Source organism: Plectrocnemia conspersa, unplaced genomic scaffold (assembly GCF_051122295.1).
Source record: "Plectrocnemia conspersa isolate PC_06_02 unplaced genomic scaffold, ASM5112229v1 ptg000008l, whole genome shotgun sequence".
Classification (NCBI taxonomy): Eukaryota; Metazoa; Arthropoda; class Insecta; order Trichoptera; family Polycentropodidae; genus Plectrocnemia; species Plectrocnemia conspersa.
In genome coordinates this window covers 16,581,969-16,600,755 of record NW_028277172.1, presented here as the reverse complement: position 1 = coordinate 16,600,755, position 18,787 = coordinate 16,581,969, and the positions used below count along the sequence as shown (strand labels likewise).

The 18,787-nt window shown below is 29.1% G+C and overlaps 1 protein-coding gene across 1 annotated transcript in view; it reads right to left on the bottom strand.

The window, feature by feature from the left end:
* Positions 1 to 2,812: 2,812 nt before the first annotated feature.
* side-VII (sidestep VII transmembrane protein) overlaps positions 2,813 to 18,787 on the bottom strand; it is a 542,053-nt gene continuing 526,078 nt past the window's right edge. Inside the window, exons 13-17 of the mRNA XM_088190535.1 lie at positions 12,238 to 12,371; positions 11,968 to 12,148; positions 10,441 to 10,559; positions 6,178 to 6,576; positions 2,813 to 3,476 (exon numbers count right to left, since the gene is read on the bottom strand). Of these exons, the coding sequence (XP_088046661.1) occupies positions 3,159 to 3,476; positions 6,178 to 6,576; positions 10,441 to 10,559; positions 11,968 to 12,148; positions 12,238 to 12,371 (1,151 nt within the window). The 3' untranslated portion in view covers positions 2,813 to 3,158. The remainder of the gene's footprint in view (positions 3,477 to 6,177; positions 6,577 to 10,440; positions 10,560 to 11,967; positions 12,149 to 12,237; positions 12,372 to 18,787) is intronic.

Here is an 18,787-nt window from a genome sequence, read left to right as displayed (position 1 = left end):
CTAAAGATCTCGCAATCACTTTTGAGAGCAAGTGGATATCTCTAAACGTAAATGATGTCTGTGATGAATCTCCAAAAGATGGCTTTGTTATGAGCAACGCATTTCACTTTGATAATCCGTCAGTTATTATTATTTTTTAGGAGCATTGGGATACGATTCGCTAAGTTCTAGCAAAACTTTTTCGCTAAGAATTTCTTCAAAATACTGAAGAGTGCTGTCGATAATCAATCAATCTTCCAGAATCACGATTGCGTCCTCTGATGACGATCGTTAGGGATAGAACGTCAGCATTTGCCGACGCATCTATCTATAGCTGTCGCTATCCGGTTCCCTAATATAATTTAATGTCAGTTTCGAGGACCTGGTCCGGTTCATATCATTTAATTTTAATATTTTTTTCTTTCTTACTGTGTATTATATTTTCCCATTATAGTTTCTTTATTATTGTATATTTTTATTTTTTCTTTCTGCTATGTATTTTTTATATATTTTTATATAAGTTTACTAAATTTGTTAGATGTAAAGATTAGCTATTAAGCTAAATAAATTAATAAAATAATAATAATAATAATAATATATACTATATTTTTTTTTACAAAATTTTGTTTTTATTCATTTCTAATTTATTAATTTATTTGCGCTATTAAAAAATATTTATATTTAAAATGCTTATTAGCAAAAAGAAAGAAAAAACTTTTACCAATAAAAAAAAATAAAAAAATCACAGCTTTTGATAGAACATCTTAACTGAGTTGTCTGTTTCGAGCCGTGCTATCTTTTACTTCATGTAACTGATAGTTTACTACCTGTATATTATTTTTAATGTATTGATCCTATATCTTTAAAATTTTCAATATTTTTAGCCACTCTATAGCTTGTCAGCTTTTATGTGGTCACGAAAAAAATTCTTAAGGCTTTAGCCATTTCTCGTGCGTCGCAAATCGCCGGCCACTATCAATCAGTTAAGTTTAACTGAAAAGACTCGCCGCACTTTTAACTGCGTTTGATTGATTGCCAACCATTTGCGACGAAACCGTCAAACATTTATACCAATTTCGCTCCTGAACACAACACTGTCGGCGTACATAAATCATTGCATACAGAGACAAATGCGAATGAATGGCATTCACGTCGGCGTCGTATCCATCATGCCCAAGAGGTGATTCTGGCGATATTTTCACGTATTGATATGATATGGAAAAACATATATTGCAATATATATGAATATGTGTTTTCAAACACATTTGTATCTCATTCATCATCGATCATCCGCATGATAAACTATCGGCGACAAAGAAGAAAAAATAAATAATAAAAAAAGACACCAAACTATTAAACATGTATCGTACAAAATTGGCATGTTTCCATATGCCATGAAATATAGGTTTATTTTGGGTGGTGTATAAAAATATGCACATATACATCATTAATGTCAGACTATACTTTATGTCTTTGTATTAGATGTGCAATGAGACGTTTCACAAGAATTCAAAAAATATATATACATGACTTATTTTTGTCGTCGTAAAACCCAATTTATATTATTTAAGTTATAAGCTTAATTTTAATTGTATAATAATAAAATGTTTAAGATTAAGTTAGATTTATTAGCTTAAATTCTATTTTTATTGTATGTTTTTTATGTAGAATGCATAATAAAAATAATAAATGTAAAATACTAAGATTTGTCCATATTATTTATTTTTCACTTATAATTTCACAGCAGTGGATTGAACTTAGTACATAATGTAATGTATACGTTTTTTTTTACAAATTTCCATGATAATTCGGTTTATACAAATAAAGTTATTTTATAATAACATAATATTTTCTTTTATAATATATATTATCTAATAATTTTCATATACATAATATATATTAATACTTAGGTTCACTAATAGTTACAACTTATGTATGTTAGATTGCGTTTAATCTATTAGTGTTATGTATTTTGAATACAAAAAAGAAAATATGTATACATTCTTATTTATACGAATATTTTCATAGAAAAAATCATTTATTCTTTATTTATAATTATTTCATCGGTTTGACACATCTCGATGTGTATAACGTCCAAATTACACTCATCTATATTTACAAAATAATTAGAAAGAAATAATTATGATACAATCAATATTATAAAATATTATTTAATATTTGGCTCCATTTCGAAACGAATAATTTAGCCTTTTATTTATTTACAGTTTATTTATTAAATATTTTTGTAGAAAAAACATAAATAAAATTATCAATATATTTTACATTACATAAATATTTCATCATGATATCAATTACAATAAAAACAGCACCTAAAGACCTTTTCTTTTTTATACAAAAAAGTTTTTTTTAATAATATATTTTTATTATTTACACTGTATTAATATAGATTAAATATAATAAATTTATATCCGGATTGATTTATTCACAACCATTATAAAAACATAATCCTATTTATTTATTATTAATATTATTGACGATGCTTTTTTGTATTATTTAAAAATATGAAATAATCAATTAAATAAAATAACGAATATGTGACGTCAGTCTCAATAAATTGTGCTTTCAAACCATATATAAATTAAAGAATCATACAAAAATAGCCTCAACATTAACGGGCTACTTTTAAACGCGCCACTTGGATTTTAATTTATTGGAACGGTTTCGCTTTAATAAAAAAAACTTGTTTTACTATCTAATTTGACAACTTTAATAATATTTTTCTTTTATTTACATTGAATATACAATGATATAAATGCTTTGAATTCGCAACGAACTTCATTTATATGATTAGATATTTACAATTAAATTATTAAATAAAAAATAAACTTAACAATTACAATAGATTCAATATAAAATTATCTAATATCATATATAGTACAATTTAATAAATAAATTGAAATTATAGGCCTCTCATAAAAAGGGATTTAAATATTTTAAAATAAATACATCGACGCACTTGTCTAACCGGGACCACTGCGCTGATCGTTTTTATATTTATTGATTATTAATTAAATTATTTAGTCACTCTTTTTTATTGATTCACAGTCTTTCGCGTCACATAACTAAATAGGTCTTTACGTATGTATGTATTGAATTGCTAGAACCTTCTGAATCCCTAATTAGAGGAATTCGTCCGATTCTTACAATTGCGTCGTCTGTCAGACGGTGCTCTCTCGCTTGTCCCTCATCATGAGGGGAGTCTCAGGAGTCGAGGTAGCTGCGTCTTCGTCGGATATTTGATTGGGTGATCCGGTTGCGTCTCCGTTGGAGATGTACTGGAGATTTCCAGGTACCACCCTGTGGTCGTCCTGGGTCATTCTGGGCGACGCGGAATACCCCCGAGGCAGCGTCCTCAGGTGTTGTAGGGGTATGGCTGGGTAAGGGGTGGCCATGGGCCTCACCCCCGCTATGGTGCCCCCGTAGGGTGGCCAGTGACCACCCCGCGGCAGCGTGCTGTAGGCCAATGGTGGTGGAATCTGTGCGAGAGAGGGAGAGCATTAATCGAGTGTGAATTGTGATAATGTGGGTTTCATTGACGTCAGCTGTTGCGAATCTGGTGCCTAGACGCCGGATGAATGCGTTAAATGTGAATAAATATATAAATAAATGCGAGGGTGAGGGTATTTTTTGCGGTGAAGGGTCGACGAGAGTATTATTCTTGAAGCATGAATGGTTAACCTATTTTTTCATGTTTGTAACTTCCGTTTCAATTATTTTGTGAAAATAATAAATTGTATTTTTTAAAAAATCAATATAATAAATAATGTTACTATTCGTAGCTTAGTGTCAGAAGTTTATCATATTTTTCGAGTACAAAGATCAAGGTGGTAATATTGTTTAAGAGACATATGGTACACTCTGTCCAAAATTAAACAGAGAACAACAAAGAATAATAATAAACGTAGCACTTCACTGTCAATATCAATAGTAACTTTGGCAATAAATCATATTGATATTTATTACGTCAAGAACAAAGAAATATCCTGACGTATTATTTAAGCAGGATTGATCCACTTCAAGACTGTCCAATCTTAAGAAAGTCGGGGGCCGCATTGCGATTATAAAATTGTCTTCGGGCCGCATTGAAAATTTTTAATGCAACAAGTACCTATTGTATTTTAAGTTTATTTGAAAATATTATTGTTAGTAGTAGTTAGTAGTTAAATACATAAAAAAACTACTTAAAAATAACTGAGACATTTTTTATTGATATTAAAAAAATACACAAATAGTGAAGTTAACACAGTAAGAAAGACACAAAATGAGAATTTTAAATTTGGTTTTAATGAGACCTCTGCGGTAGTTCGGTTTTGCTAATTGATTTACAAGACTTGTTCACTAAATATTTATTGTAAATTTACTTTACTTTAGCAGTAATATTTTTAGTTACATGAAAAACCAGTAAAAAAAAAAATTATTGTGAAAATTTAAAATAGATTTAAAATACAAATAGTTTTTACTAGTATTAGTTTGACATACGAAGATTATTACGAAAACGAAAATTTAAAACACGAAAAATGCGAGCCCGAAAAATCTGCATAATATTATTTTCATATAAAAACATTTTTGAATAAACATATTGTGTATAAGTATACGTATCACGACAAAAAATCCACAAACTTTTGCCCATACAAATATAGGTCCATGACAGAAGATCCAGAGAAAATGAGAATTAGACATTCTTATAGTTAACTTTGTACTTCATGTATTTAATTTGATTGGCTTACATATATTTAAAAATCTGCGAAAGAACAATATGCAAATTATATTCATTAAAAATAATTCTGAATACTTTGTTTGTGGCTGTTATGTTGTTGGATCTAATGCCGTGTGGATCAATGTTAGGCTGGAGCTTTTGTCAGCTAGATTTTTTATCGTAGATGTATATTCGTTAGGCCAAAAGTCCGTGGAGTTTTTGTCATGGAAGCATAAGTACATGCATATTGATATAAATTGGATCTTCTAGTCTTTAAAGCAAAGGTTTTAGACTTTGTTAAATTAAATTACTACTTCACAATTGCATATCTAAAATAGTGAAATATGATAAAGTTATCCTCTTTTATATTTCTTTCTTATTAATTTATATTTTTGTTGTTTGCTTACTCTGGTAAAATATAATAATATATAAATACCGTAGCACTGGTAAAATAAATATGATAACCCATAAATAAATCTGTTTGTTCAATAAAAATTGAAAAATGCATAAATTTCTTTACTTGACAACAAAACATAAAACATAAACGATAAGATAATATACTAAAAAATATAATAACAGAAAAAACTTTTCTGCCAAAAATGTAGAATAAGGCGTCAAGAATTGAAAAATAAAATGTATAAAAAATTACATGGCTTAATTTCTGCCGCTAGTTTAAATATCATAGTGTTTTAAATAATAATAGTGTTTGGAAGTTTTGCTGTCCGGAATTTTAAGTACCGCAGTTGTCGTGTTCGCAATTTTTGTTTCATCAATAATTACCAAATTTTTAAAATTATCTCATATAATATAAAAATACTTCGTGTTAAAGAAAGGAAACACTGAAAAAGATATTAGCTGAAATATCACAAAGTACCTTTATTGCGATTGCTTCTTAATTTCCCTCGTCTATATAAAATATGTGACCCGCGGTCATATCACAAGTCATTACAATCACTAAAATAAATTATGATAACCAACGATGACTACGGCACCTACTCTCAGACACGAATCACTCGTCAAGCTTTTGACGAATCTAAAGATCCGATACTAACATTTACATTTTTCTGTACATATTTTTAGTAAATCGCATATATTGAACAACATTTTCCGGCATCCAACTGGCTACAAAAGACACTACTCGGCACCAACACAGAAACTAGCTTTTTATAAGACGCTCAGAACTGTTGATATACAATCAAATTACAGTACAAAAATTCACTGTTAATCCATATAATTTATTTTAACAAAGTGTAGTATTGAGTTTTAAAATAAAGAAGAAATTAGGATGCATACACGCAAGCATAAGCTGGGTCTGCTTCAGCATAAGGATGCTGAGGTAGCAATGCTGCTAAATGCTGATGGTAGTGATTAGGTCTATATGTAGTCTTATCAAAAGCACTGCCATTACATCAGGGCTAATTAAAAAAAAAGGTTTTTGACGTAGTCGTTAAAAAATCGAGCTACTCTTAAAATAATCTTACCATATTATTCTGCTGCATATTCTGGTGCTGCATGTCTTGCATAGGTCCACCGTTCCTCGTGGGTCTATACGCGATTCCCGTCGAGTTTCCCAGCATCCTGGGCTGAGCTGTAGGAGGTACTCTAGTGCCTGATCCCAAACTGCGACTAGGCGAGTTCGTCTCTATCGTCGATACGTGCTGACGCTTTCTCATGTAGTCGATCTGGATGTCCCCATCTATTTGGTCGGGAATAATGTCAGGATTTCTTTCGTCGGACTCGTTCGGATCCAGCATCGGGTGACCCTGCACCACCTTGGCCGGGCTGACCGGAGGTTTACCGGGAGAGCCGGACGGGGAGCCGCTCTCGGCTCCAAGAGGTGGAGACCTGCTTCCTGCTTTGACTCCTCGGCGACGACGATCCTGGTAAAAAAACATACGTTTAAATTGGTAGATTGGTAAGATATATTTTTTACTTAAATGTCAAGATTATGGGATCATAAAATAAATAATTTGGACAGTGGTTCTGACTTTTTGGTCAAATTAAAGTTTGTTTAATTTGGGTATATTGTTAAATGCGTATTTTGAATTGTTACTGACATGGTTTCTCGTAGGCAGTGACCGTTGCAGGATCATTGGAATTGAAATATGTAGTGTAGTGCTATGAATTATTTGGCTATGTTCATCAAATATGGTATTTTTTCATGAATCTGTGTTTATGTACATTTCATCTATTTATTTTTAATTGAAAATAAACACAGTTAATTTATTGATATTTCAAAAAAACAATATTATTATTAAAAATATGCAACTAACATTAAAGCTACGGTTACCATTAAAGCTTTAATTAAAAAAAAACTGTTTTATGTCAATTTTATATCGATAGAAATTATGCCAGTATGTTAGTATTCAATTAGCAACATCATGAGCAAATATCATTTTAATCAAGCTTTGGAAAATAATATCAGCTTTGATTGAATAGTTCTCGAAAACGCGTGTGGTTTTATCAACTTGCAATATACACCGTGTTATAGATAATACATATATTATTGTATTATAATAGATTGTGTGTTTTTTCAAAATCGTAAATTTAAAATTAATTGCGATTTTTAGTAAATGTAGTAAAAACATATATGTAGAAACGTACAACTTGGTCATAACATAAATGTATGTGGTATTTTTTAAACAAGACAAATTAAACAATATTTATAAGATATGTATTCATGATATTTGAGTTTAGGTTTATACATATTTGTGGCAAATAAAATATAATACGATAATAATGTTCATTTAGGCAAAGATAATTCAAAACAGTATGCAAAATTGCAATGACGAGCGTGTTTTGGAGCAAAAAACTAAATTTTGCAAATATAGAAAGAAAATATGTCATGTTTTTAATATTATTTCAAATATAAATAATTATATATGCATTTTAAAAATTTACCAACTTATTCCGATATTTTCTTTTTCAATTTATTTAAATACAGGCGAGGGAATAACAGCTTTACGTTAATGCACTCTGCATTAAAATCAATACATATTACCAAAATACATAAAAAAATACAGAGCAAGATTTAATTGTGTATATTGACAAGAATGTATTCACTAACTGGATAACAAATAATGATACTATCTGATATATTGTTAGAAAATCAGATAGTTGTGTTTATAAGGAAGTTTTTGCAAGCGGTACTTCAAACAATACTCGGGAACGCAAGCGTTGGTAATCTGGTGGTATAGAAAAATGAAGTTCATCCTGAATCTCCCAATTATGAATATTACCTTCCAGAAGCTCGAAGAAGTGCTTTCCAACGTATACTCGTCATTGCGAATCAAGAAAAGCACATCTTATTTGTGGATAATAAAAATATATAATAATAATGTGCATAACTCTTTGTAGTTAGTTGGGAGTGAAGTCATTTATATCTTATTTATTTAAAAAAAATATTGTCTATAGATGCTCAACGGTAATATCATCAAAGATGCTTACAGAAATGACACTCGTCGACGCGACTCAAAGAAATCATATCTCAGTATATCACAGGCTTCTCACATTTTTTATCGCAAGCCTAAGCATTCTCGATTTATTTATTATCATAAATTTATCAATTGAATATATTTCATATATTGCACAATATATTTTAAGGGTATATTAAAATTTAAAATCCTAAATTTATGTCAAAGAATTTATTTAGAAAATTACATATTTAGATGCTAGTTGAAATTTTTATATAAAAAAATTGTGCAAAAACTATTTTTTTAATTGGATATCTCTCCAATAAATATATCTGATTTCTGATTTGTTTATTTTTAATTTAAATGCTAAATTTAATATATGTTATTTTGGTCTAGTTTCGCGAGTATTGAATTTTTTTATGGCGATTGAATTTTATACACGTATGACGTAATATCGGTGGTTACTATAAAAATCACGTTGTGCGTTTTATCGTATGTTTTAACCATTCGATCTAGGCTTTTTCACGTGAGCCCAGGTAAATTTAACAAAGTTATCACAGCGTAAATTGTAAATCCGTATCGGTCGGCGTGACGCAAAATGGAATTACGATGAAATATATGAAAATCTAGATATGCAATTGCAATCGGACTGAAGTGCATTTTACGATTTTAGAACCGATATTGTACAGCGGCGTTTATTTACGAGGATTAAAAAATATTTCATTTTTACGAGTGAATGACTAGAACGTTATTCAAAGTGACACGTAAAAATGTAATATTTACAAGTGACGTAAATTAACGTGACTTCATCTTTGTGATGGAAAATTTGTCAATTTATTTTTTTATTGACTTAATTTATTTTTATATTACAAAACAATCGACAGAGATTTAAGAAGACAGATTATATAAAAACATTTTAAGTAGATATAGAAAAGTAAATAATAAAATAGTATATTCTTAGCTGATAAAAACTAATTAAATCATATCTAAATTAAAAATATAATTTACACAAAAAACGCGTCATTCATCATTTTGCCGCATTATTTATCAAAACTGCCAACGCAGCAGCGCTGTGGAAAATGCAATCGTGAAATAGGATAATTAAAGTAATATATCACATCAACCCGCTTATAACTAACTATATAGTGTATTATATGTTTTATAATTTATGTTAAAGCATATATAGACACGCAGCCGTGTGAATAAAAAAAACGCACGACCTTCATTTAAGTTATTAAGAACTTAAATTTATTTTTTATCTTATATATTAGTGTTATGCTTTTTATTTTATACATAAGTTTTATTTATAGAATTAATAATTATGCATTTTATTAGTCCCAAAATTAATTTATAGTTCAAAAGGTTTAATACTAATGAGTAAGAAAAGTTCATTGTAAAGTTTATGTATATATTTTTAATTTAAAGAGTTATTAAAATAATGTATGCTCTTATGCTACATTAGAATTATGGTTAAAATCATTTTGTAATTGCTAACATCTGATTAATGATCGTGTTAGACCCTTTCAAATTTTGCAGGGATTCTGTCATTCAGTTGAGTAATTTTGTAAGGTATGATTCTCAGATGTTCTTATAATCAAATTTAGTAGTGGTTAAGTTGGACTTCTGTGAGACGAATTTCTAAGCGAATTATTAACTTACCACATGTTAGGTGTATAATATCTGATCGCTAACAGATCATGCAGTGTAAGAATAATTCACAAGGATAAATAATATGATAGTGCTGTCTTACATATTTAGTGTATTTTAAATCAGAAAAGCAAATTATTAAAAATAGGTGTACCATAAAAAATCATATAAATTGTAATGGATTTTAGACGATATCTGTCGACGCAATTTTCTAAATTTACGGATTTTTTTTATAAAGTGTCTTCGTTTTTTTTCTTTTGCTAGGATCTTCAGTTTTTTTTTACAAATTATAAAGAATATTGTCCCTAGATAATTTATTTATTTATGTACATATGATATTTAATTTTGAAAAGTAAGTGATTTTCAGAGAATTTTCTTGTATTAATCAGTAAAATTCGTGTACCTGTGATGCTTTGGTTTCAAAGGATAATTATATATATATTTTTTCATTTTTATTTTGAGCACCACGTAAAGTCCTCTTTGTGTATTTTCTAGTCGTTGATTTCAATTCGCACATTCGTTTTTCGTGTCGATGCAAAGCAAATGTAATTATGTACTACTTTGCAAATGGTAGAACTCCACGTTTTGGCTAACGCCAACATTCGCGCTTGCTAACTGGGTTTTTTAAATCTAACAGGATTAGAGTAAACACGTGTAGGTTTAATTTTAAAATTAATAAAATACCTTTGTGCATTGGTTTCTCAACAGGACGAATATTATGAAAGCTACGATGATCACAGCGCCTCCGGCTCCTGCTACGACGCTCATCATTGGTGTAAATTTGAAAGCTGTTTGTGGTAGATCTAAAAAAAATAATAGAATTACAATGTACTACATTAACATTTTTATAAAAAATACAAGAAAAATATCAAATTATTATTATTTGATCCTTAAATATATTTGCTTTGATAAAATAATTAGAAAACATTTTTTTAATACATATTAAAGGTATACTATATTTATAAATACAATATTATGTTTTTAATCATTTTAATTTAGATGAAAATTTTATTATTTATAATATGATTTTTCACATATGAAAAAAATATTATTTTTGTATTAGTATTGAGTAAATAAAACATAAACAGTGCAATTGTATTTTTTTTACAAATTTAAGACATCTTAAGGTTCATTAGTTTTTTTTAGTATATTTTAAGCTATGATTAATTTTGCTTTAAATTTTTATATAAAAAATCTCTTTTTATTAAAAAATAATAAAACAGTTTTATTTTTACATCATTTAACTTTTTAGTCGTAAGACGACTAAAGACAATAATTTTTGCAAATTTGTAAAACGTCTTATTAACGTTGTTTTATGATAATGATTTATTTACCCTAATTGTAATTTTCAAGATGTTGTTCTTGTAATATCACAATACGAAATTATGTTTTCTCAAATTGTAACAAACACGTTACAAGCCGAAAGCGTTTACTGAAACTTTTCGGCCATATTTCATATTGTGCGTCGCAGTAAAAGTCTAAACTCACGAAAACTGCTAAGCTAATATTTACGCTAATTGAATGTTTTAAATGTTTGGATTTCCTGTTCGGCCGTGGCAAGAAAGCAGAAGGCGTCTATCAAACTAAAAGCAACAATTAAATGGTAATTTACCAAACAAAGATATAATTAAGCCTCTTGTTTCCTCTTTGCCGACCGGTCGGGTTTCCACATCGGCGGCTGTATCCACTTTTCGTATCAAAAATTGTTTAAACTTTCCTTTTCCCCAGAAAGTGGGTGCCCACAGTCGAATGAAAACATAAATTAAACCGCAAGTTGAATTACCTCCTTCATTTATAACGAGAATTAGCGTTAAAGCTTTCAACAAACTTTGCGATATTCAAACGCGCTCCTCTCGGTTCGTTGATTGTATCGTTTTTATTGTTTTGGAATAAAGTTGATGATAGCTTATAAAATTTTGATGACAACGAGAATAAACATAAAATATTTTCCTAAGGTGCGTTTACATATATATTATAGATCCCTTTTTTAAATGTACCATAAATACTTTGACTGCTCGGAAAGTTCTCAGAGAAGTAAGATCTCTTCTTTATCGTTACCTCATTGCTAGACATTATAACCCATAATATTATATTATGATGCTTCTTAAACTTTCCTGGGCATATAGGTAATAAACTAAAATAGTTTGTTACAAATATAGTTTGAGTGTTCAAGTGAATATTAATATGCTTATTTTTCATTGATTAACTTACCGATTCCCTTCTCAGCTGTCAACTGCTTTTCTGGTAATCTCAAAGTTGAAGCTTGCATGACAACTGGTTCGCTCCTACCCTTTGGATTATAGGCGAACACACCGGCCATGTAATGATGTCCGGGTTCTAACCCGGAAGCTGCGAATCTCGGCACGGTCGACGTCAGGTTGATCTTCATCTCCTGATTTAGGGATGGAATAATTAGAGCGAGCGACTCAGTAAGCAGTGAGACGTGCGGATATTCACAAAGCGAACACATACATTTCTTACCTGCGAGTTAGTCTCTCTGACTTCAAGCAGAAACGTCTGCGGGAGACCACCGTTAAACCCTTCAGCGCAGCGGATCGTAAACGAACTCATGGATATGTTCAGGATGCTGCAGTTGTGCACTTGATCAGGACGACCTGTAATAAAGAAATAATAAAATTTGCATAAATATTGTAATTTATTAAAAGTTTGCAGATAATAAAATATGAATTCTAAAAAAAAAATTAATTGTAATAAAACATGTTCGATATTTGTGTATTTTTGTATATGCACGACGTGTCAACATAAAAGGGCTATAACGATACTTATCAGTTTCCAGTAATGTTATGTAACAGAGAAATAACAGCGCCCTTTTTATGCTAGGGATGGCTGGCGAAGTGAAAACAAAAACAGGTATTGCATACACAAAATTCTTTCTACTATTTGTACATTTTTATCTCTATTCAAACTTATTTTTACCTAAATCGTCCATGGAATATGCTTCACTATAAACATTAGTGTTAAATATTAGCTTTAAGTAAGTCTCAATAAATAAAAACATATTAAAAAAAAATGCGCGAAATTTGTGTTATTAAAAAAAATAATATTTTTTACTTAAAAATATTGCAGTATTTCATTTTTCAGTTACCAACTAAAGATAGGTTATAATTAAAATGTGTTGACGGGTATTTTATTTTATTGTTGCAACAATTAAATATTATTGCTTTTTATTATCTCTCATCGTTGAGAGTACGCAAAAAAAGCTTCAAATTTTGAGACCCATATGCATAACAAAATTTATTAAAAAATAAAAACCAATGCATATATTTGGCCTGGGAATAAAAGGGCTATGCAGTAATTACGTATTTTTTATTCTATAATATTTACATAAACATTCATGATACTTTTAAGATGAGTAGAAATAAATAAATATACGAGAGGTAAATCTTCCGAAAATAAATATTAAAATTACAATAAATAAAATAAATATATTCTCAAAAGGTTCTTTTGGATAATCGTAACTAATTAAAAATAAGTTGTAATATATTGTATTGAAATAAATTGGCAAATGATGCTCTGGTCTCTGGTATAAAAATTTAGAAGGCATCCAGAAGTGGTCAATCAAAGATGATATTTTGCAAAATTTGCCGGGGTATTCGAATGCTTTGGTTTTGCTAATTAATAAGCTAAAATCATGCAAGTACTTATTTTTATATATTTTTCAGTTAATAATTAAAATAATAATAATAATGACAATACTAGTAATACCGGTATTGACTGTTTTATCTTCGGTAATACCGGTATTATCTCTATCTGTAAAAGTTCATATGCATCTAAACAATTTTCCTGAATTATTTATTAAATCAGAAAGGGTCGTAAAGTATTTTTAATATAGGCGTTATTATTTTTAATAAGCTTTTTGCAATCGTTCAGAAATAAATCGACAAACAAGTCAGACTCAGAAGAAGTTTCATCTTTAGCCTCTTGAAGCTATTATATTTAAGATCTGGGCGTTTAATTTTATTGAAGGTTAAAAAGATTCTGCAAAAACAGAACAAAAATATTGCGCGAAATCCTAAGCAAAATATTTTTAACCGTATTTTTTATAGTTATATATGAATGATAATTTAAAAATTAAATGTTTATATGGCAAAATAAAAATAGATAGCATGTCGATAAACAATAAGAAAACTATAAAATATAACATTAAATAAAATAAATAAATGTTTGATACACGCTAATAAAGGCTAGCCTTTTGTTAATTATTAGTTTTTCTCTTATTTAATTAAAACGAAACAACTTTGCAACGGATACCCATTATGCTATGATTTAGCATGCTATACTGGAATGTTTACGACCTCTTAATACTAATTTCTATAATGTTTCCGGTTATTACTTTCCCACCGTTCCGATATAAAGCAGAGAAACTGGTCTCGGAGGTACAATACATTCGCTTTACGATTATCACATATCATGTTGAAACGACGACAATGGGTCTACAGTCATAAGTTCATTTTTATCATCATTTAGTCTTTATGAATCAAACATTTTACGTCAGTATAATTATAATTGATTCATGATAAAGTTCTTAATTCACAATAATGAGTTTAAATAATAAAATACTTTTTTAGAGGCAAGTGGAAAAAGATTATTTTAAATTATAAAAAAAAAACATAAAAAGTTACATTATTACAGAAACATGCTTTCCTCAAGTATTAGACGTATTTTTAATTAAGTTTTTATCAAATCTAAATCGAATTACGTATCATTAATCACGGTCTCAAGATTTATGTGCAGCAGTAGGAAATTAACCCGAGATCAAATATTACCAAGTACGCTCCATCTGAGCAATGACTGAGCGCGTTATATATTTCGTGGCAATATCCTGTTAAGATATATATCTATACAGATAGTTCCCGTATGCCCTAAGTTAACTTCGTCAAATATCTACCCGATGCTAAATAGTACAAACCTCGTTGTAAACTTTCACGACGTCGCCGTCTCTGCCCTCACGCGCGCTCACTATCTCCTCCCCCACCCAATTATAAAGCTCTGTCAAAAGCAGGCTTCTTTTGAACCGAGCTCACGTTGTGTACGATGTGTGAGTGTGTATGTGTCTTTATAATACATGGCGGGTCATGTGTCTCAATTAGCAAAAATGCGGGCTTAGCGAGGGAAGAATTTGCAGGTTTGTCTCGGGATATTATTCTGTTTGAAAAAATTGAGGGACGATATGCTCCATCATTGGATGTTTAATTACAACGTGAAATATATTTTATTAATACAAGTGCTATCTTTATATTAAGTTTATATCAATGACTGTCAATTGATATTTTCGCTAAAAAAATGTTTAAATAAATATTAAAAATTTGTGTATTCTTTTACTAGCGTAACAGGGTCAGTTACAGAGCAGAGAAAAAATGAAAATAAGTCATACATATTTCAAATAAAAAAATCCTTACCAGGTTGTAGAGTATCTAAAGATAGACTCACACTTCTAATTGTTAGAAATGCTGCTGAGAATTACAAAAACAAAATACTTCTACATAAAATCCAAAGAATTAAAAAAATATTTTTAAAACATTCCTATCTGATTAATTTCTTTGAATATTTCTTAAACATTTTGATATCTAATCAAAGAGCATCAAAGAGCGATGACTTGACATTTTTAAATACAGTTTTTTACATTATTTTGTGCATTGTCTTTTTAATATATTTTTGTAAGTTAATCATGCATCATGTGATGGGTTCATCAATTAAGCTACTCTTTTATAGAAACTTCAATAAAATAAGTTTATGTAAGAAGCTCCCATAAAACCCCATCATATTACAAGCTTGTCAAAGCATATGTTTTTTAATAACACTAAAAAGAAATAGGTATCGATATAAGCCATACAAATTACTTTTTAACTGTTTCTTAATTGCTGAAAATATTTTTTAAGATATAACAAAAAAATATATAAATTTAAAGTAAATCAATCCCGTATTTATGCCATTCTTGTTTACACTTGGTGATTTGAACTTTCTTTATACTAATATCATATATCATATTATTCACAAAAAATACATAAATCACATGAACTTTTATTATCATAACCGTTATGTGCATTTAAAAAGATCTAGCGCTGGAAATCTAGTCCGATGAAATATTAACCGCACTGATGGAACACTTGCGCTAACAAGCGTCGCGGCAAAAAGGTTAACAATTTAAGGGTTTGTGATAAAGCGTTTTAAATGTTTAAGAAAAAACAGGGATTTTCGTTAATATGCGACAAAAATAAACCCCTTGATTAGGACAATTGTGAATACGTAAAGATTATGTTTTTTATTCCAATCATAACTTTTATTATTCTACTAATATTTGAACAAATAATTAGTGATTTTATTAGACATAACAGGAAATCATTAACGCAGTTAAAGAAGGAGTATGACATTTATAAAGTTGATAAAAATACTAGTAATGTTTGAAGTGAAATTTTAACATATACGATGAGTAACTTATGAAATAAACTCACTTCACAGTTGGTCACAGATATTCTGGAAACTAAAGAAGTTGATGATTAATTATGAATTAATCAGAAAGAAGAAATAATTAAAACAATATTTTAAAGAAAGAAATTTTATTTTCAATGGAAATAAGCAACGAAGTATTGATGGAACTTGAGAACTAGGGAAAAATATACTTTTTTTCAGACGAACCGCAAAAAAAAACAAGAAACCGAGGAGATATCTTAATACTTGAATATGATCGAGAACGATTTGAGAAAGTGGCAAAAGCAGTAAATATTAATTAATGAAGAAAATTTTAGTATTACTAGGTAAATATAACATATTGAAATACAACAATATAATTTATGAAGTTGTTTGTATTTGTAATACATACGGTACATTTTATAATATGAACGAATTTTACTTATCTATTAAAACTAAATATAATATATCGAAAATTAATTTACTTTGTTTTTAACTAACGCAATATTTTTACTAACATAAATACCGTTACAACCAAGTCAAAGAGTTAGTATTTACAAATTTTCATCTTTACCGTACAAATTAAATATATTTATTTTCGAATTTCGACAATAAAAAATATAGTCTATTCCAAAACTATAGTTCAATTATCTCTTTTATTTGATGGCAAGTACAAGCATTTAAATTTTTTTTAAATATATTTATTAATATATGTATCATAATTTTTGGTGAAATAAGATTCCAAGATATAAAAAAAAACAGAATATATTTTTTTTTCGTGAAGTATTTACGAATCTACAGCACCAAATATTTTAATGACATGTTAACAATTATTATATTCATATTGAGAATAATAATAAGTGTAAAGGATTCTACTCTTTTAAATTCTATGTTCTAGAAATGGTGAACTTGGAATTGATCACAAGATAATCCAAATTATCTCACAAATTATATGTATAGTAAAATTATAAAAATTTAACGGTTTACTGTTTGTTGATTAGCCGAGCCACTGGTAGATCAATAAACCTATCTATTTATTAAATTAATATACTATTTATAGAATCCCAATTTGTATTACTCAATCATATGAGGATTATCCGAATCTTAGAATATATCCGATCATGGATCAAAACATTTTATCTCGCAATAAATGTATGTATATAGCGTTTTCCGATCTGTCTTATCACATACCGTATTTTCTGTTTTTTTTTCGAAGCTCATTACGCTCCATCGCTTTTGAACGACACACAAGTTTTAGCAACCCATGAACATGCGTTTTGCCATACTGAAGTTTTCCCGGGATTGAATCTCACGATTCGTATAATTGAAAGTTTTCATTTACATCATACTCGTCCTGAAAACCTTAATTAATCTACCGTAAGTTTCCTAGCCTCGAGAGGAACCGGCAAAACTTTGTCTCAAAGTTAAGAAAATCGCGATTGAATTAAAAATCAAAACACCTGTAGAAACGTTAGGTCTCCACATTACAAAGCAACTATTGTAAGTCAATTAACAGAACGTTAAATGGGATTTCATATACACGCACACCCCTGCTGGTAATACGCAGCAAATTAATATTTCCCCCATATCGGTAAAGTGCTTCGGTATAATATTCACAGGGTTCAGTTGTTCCAAACCGTCGGTATTAGAGCGAAGCTCTTACCCCGAGACAATCGTTACGGGTTGCTCACCTATGGGCGCTATAGTAGAAGCTGTACGGGTTTACCAAACCCCATGAAATTCCAGTAAAGCGGAGGCATATACGGAACAGGTGTTGTTCACGAATATTAAAACTTGATCCCTCTTCTCTTTGTCTCTCTCTCTCTCCCTATACCTAGCTTTATCTCTGGGAAGCGCAATGCGGAATTAATGAGAATTCGTTCCAAAAATTTTGAACGGATAAGCGGGTGGATTGGTTGCTCTCGCGAGAGTAGAGCAACCGCAATGATTTTTTTTCGCCCCATACCCCGTTTAATTTTGTACAGAACAAACACGCACACGAGTTTGGCTTTTCACCTCGAGCTATGGTGAATGAATTATTTCTGCGAATCGTTTGTATGTTTTTGTGTGAAAGTGTAGGATTTTTTTTATTTATAAAATTATTTGGAAAATTATCCTCAAGTAAATAAAATAACCATATGAATAAATAACATTAAAATATATTTATACAAAAGTAGGTCAAATAGTATATATGTATGTATGTGTATGAAATGATTTAAACAATATTTCAAAGTTTTATAAATCATTATTGTGAAATCAAACGAAACATGAACATATAATTTAGTAAAAAAAGGATTAATTAAAATATAACATATTTTATAAAAATAATACATATATAACACAAAATTGCTACATTGTTTTTTTAATGCAAAACCATTTTTTAGGCAATAATATTTATGCAAATATATTCTAAAAGTTGCAAAACAAAGAATGGAGTGCAATATAAGTAGAATGTACAGCAAATTAAAGTAGGGTATGTTAAATATGTATTAAAATTATTTTATAGGTTCATATTTTTATTAATTTTAAAGTAATAATTTATTACCGAAGTATTTTAATAAATATACAGTTAAAATATATTTAGATGATTTTTTAAGTAACT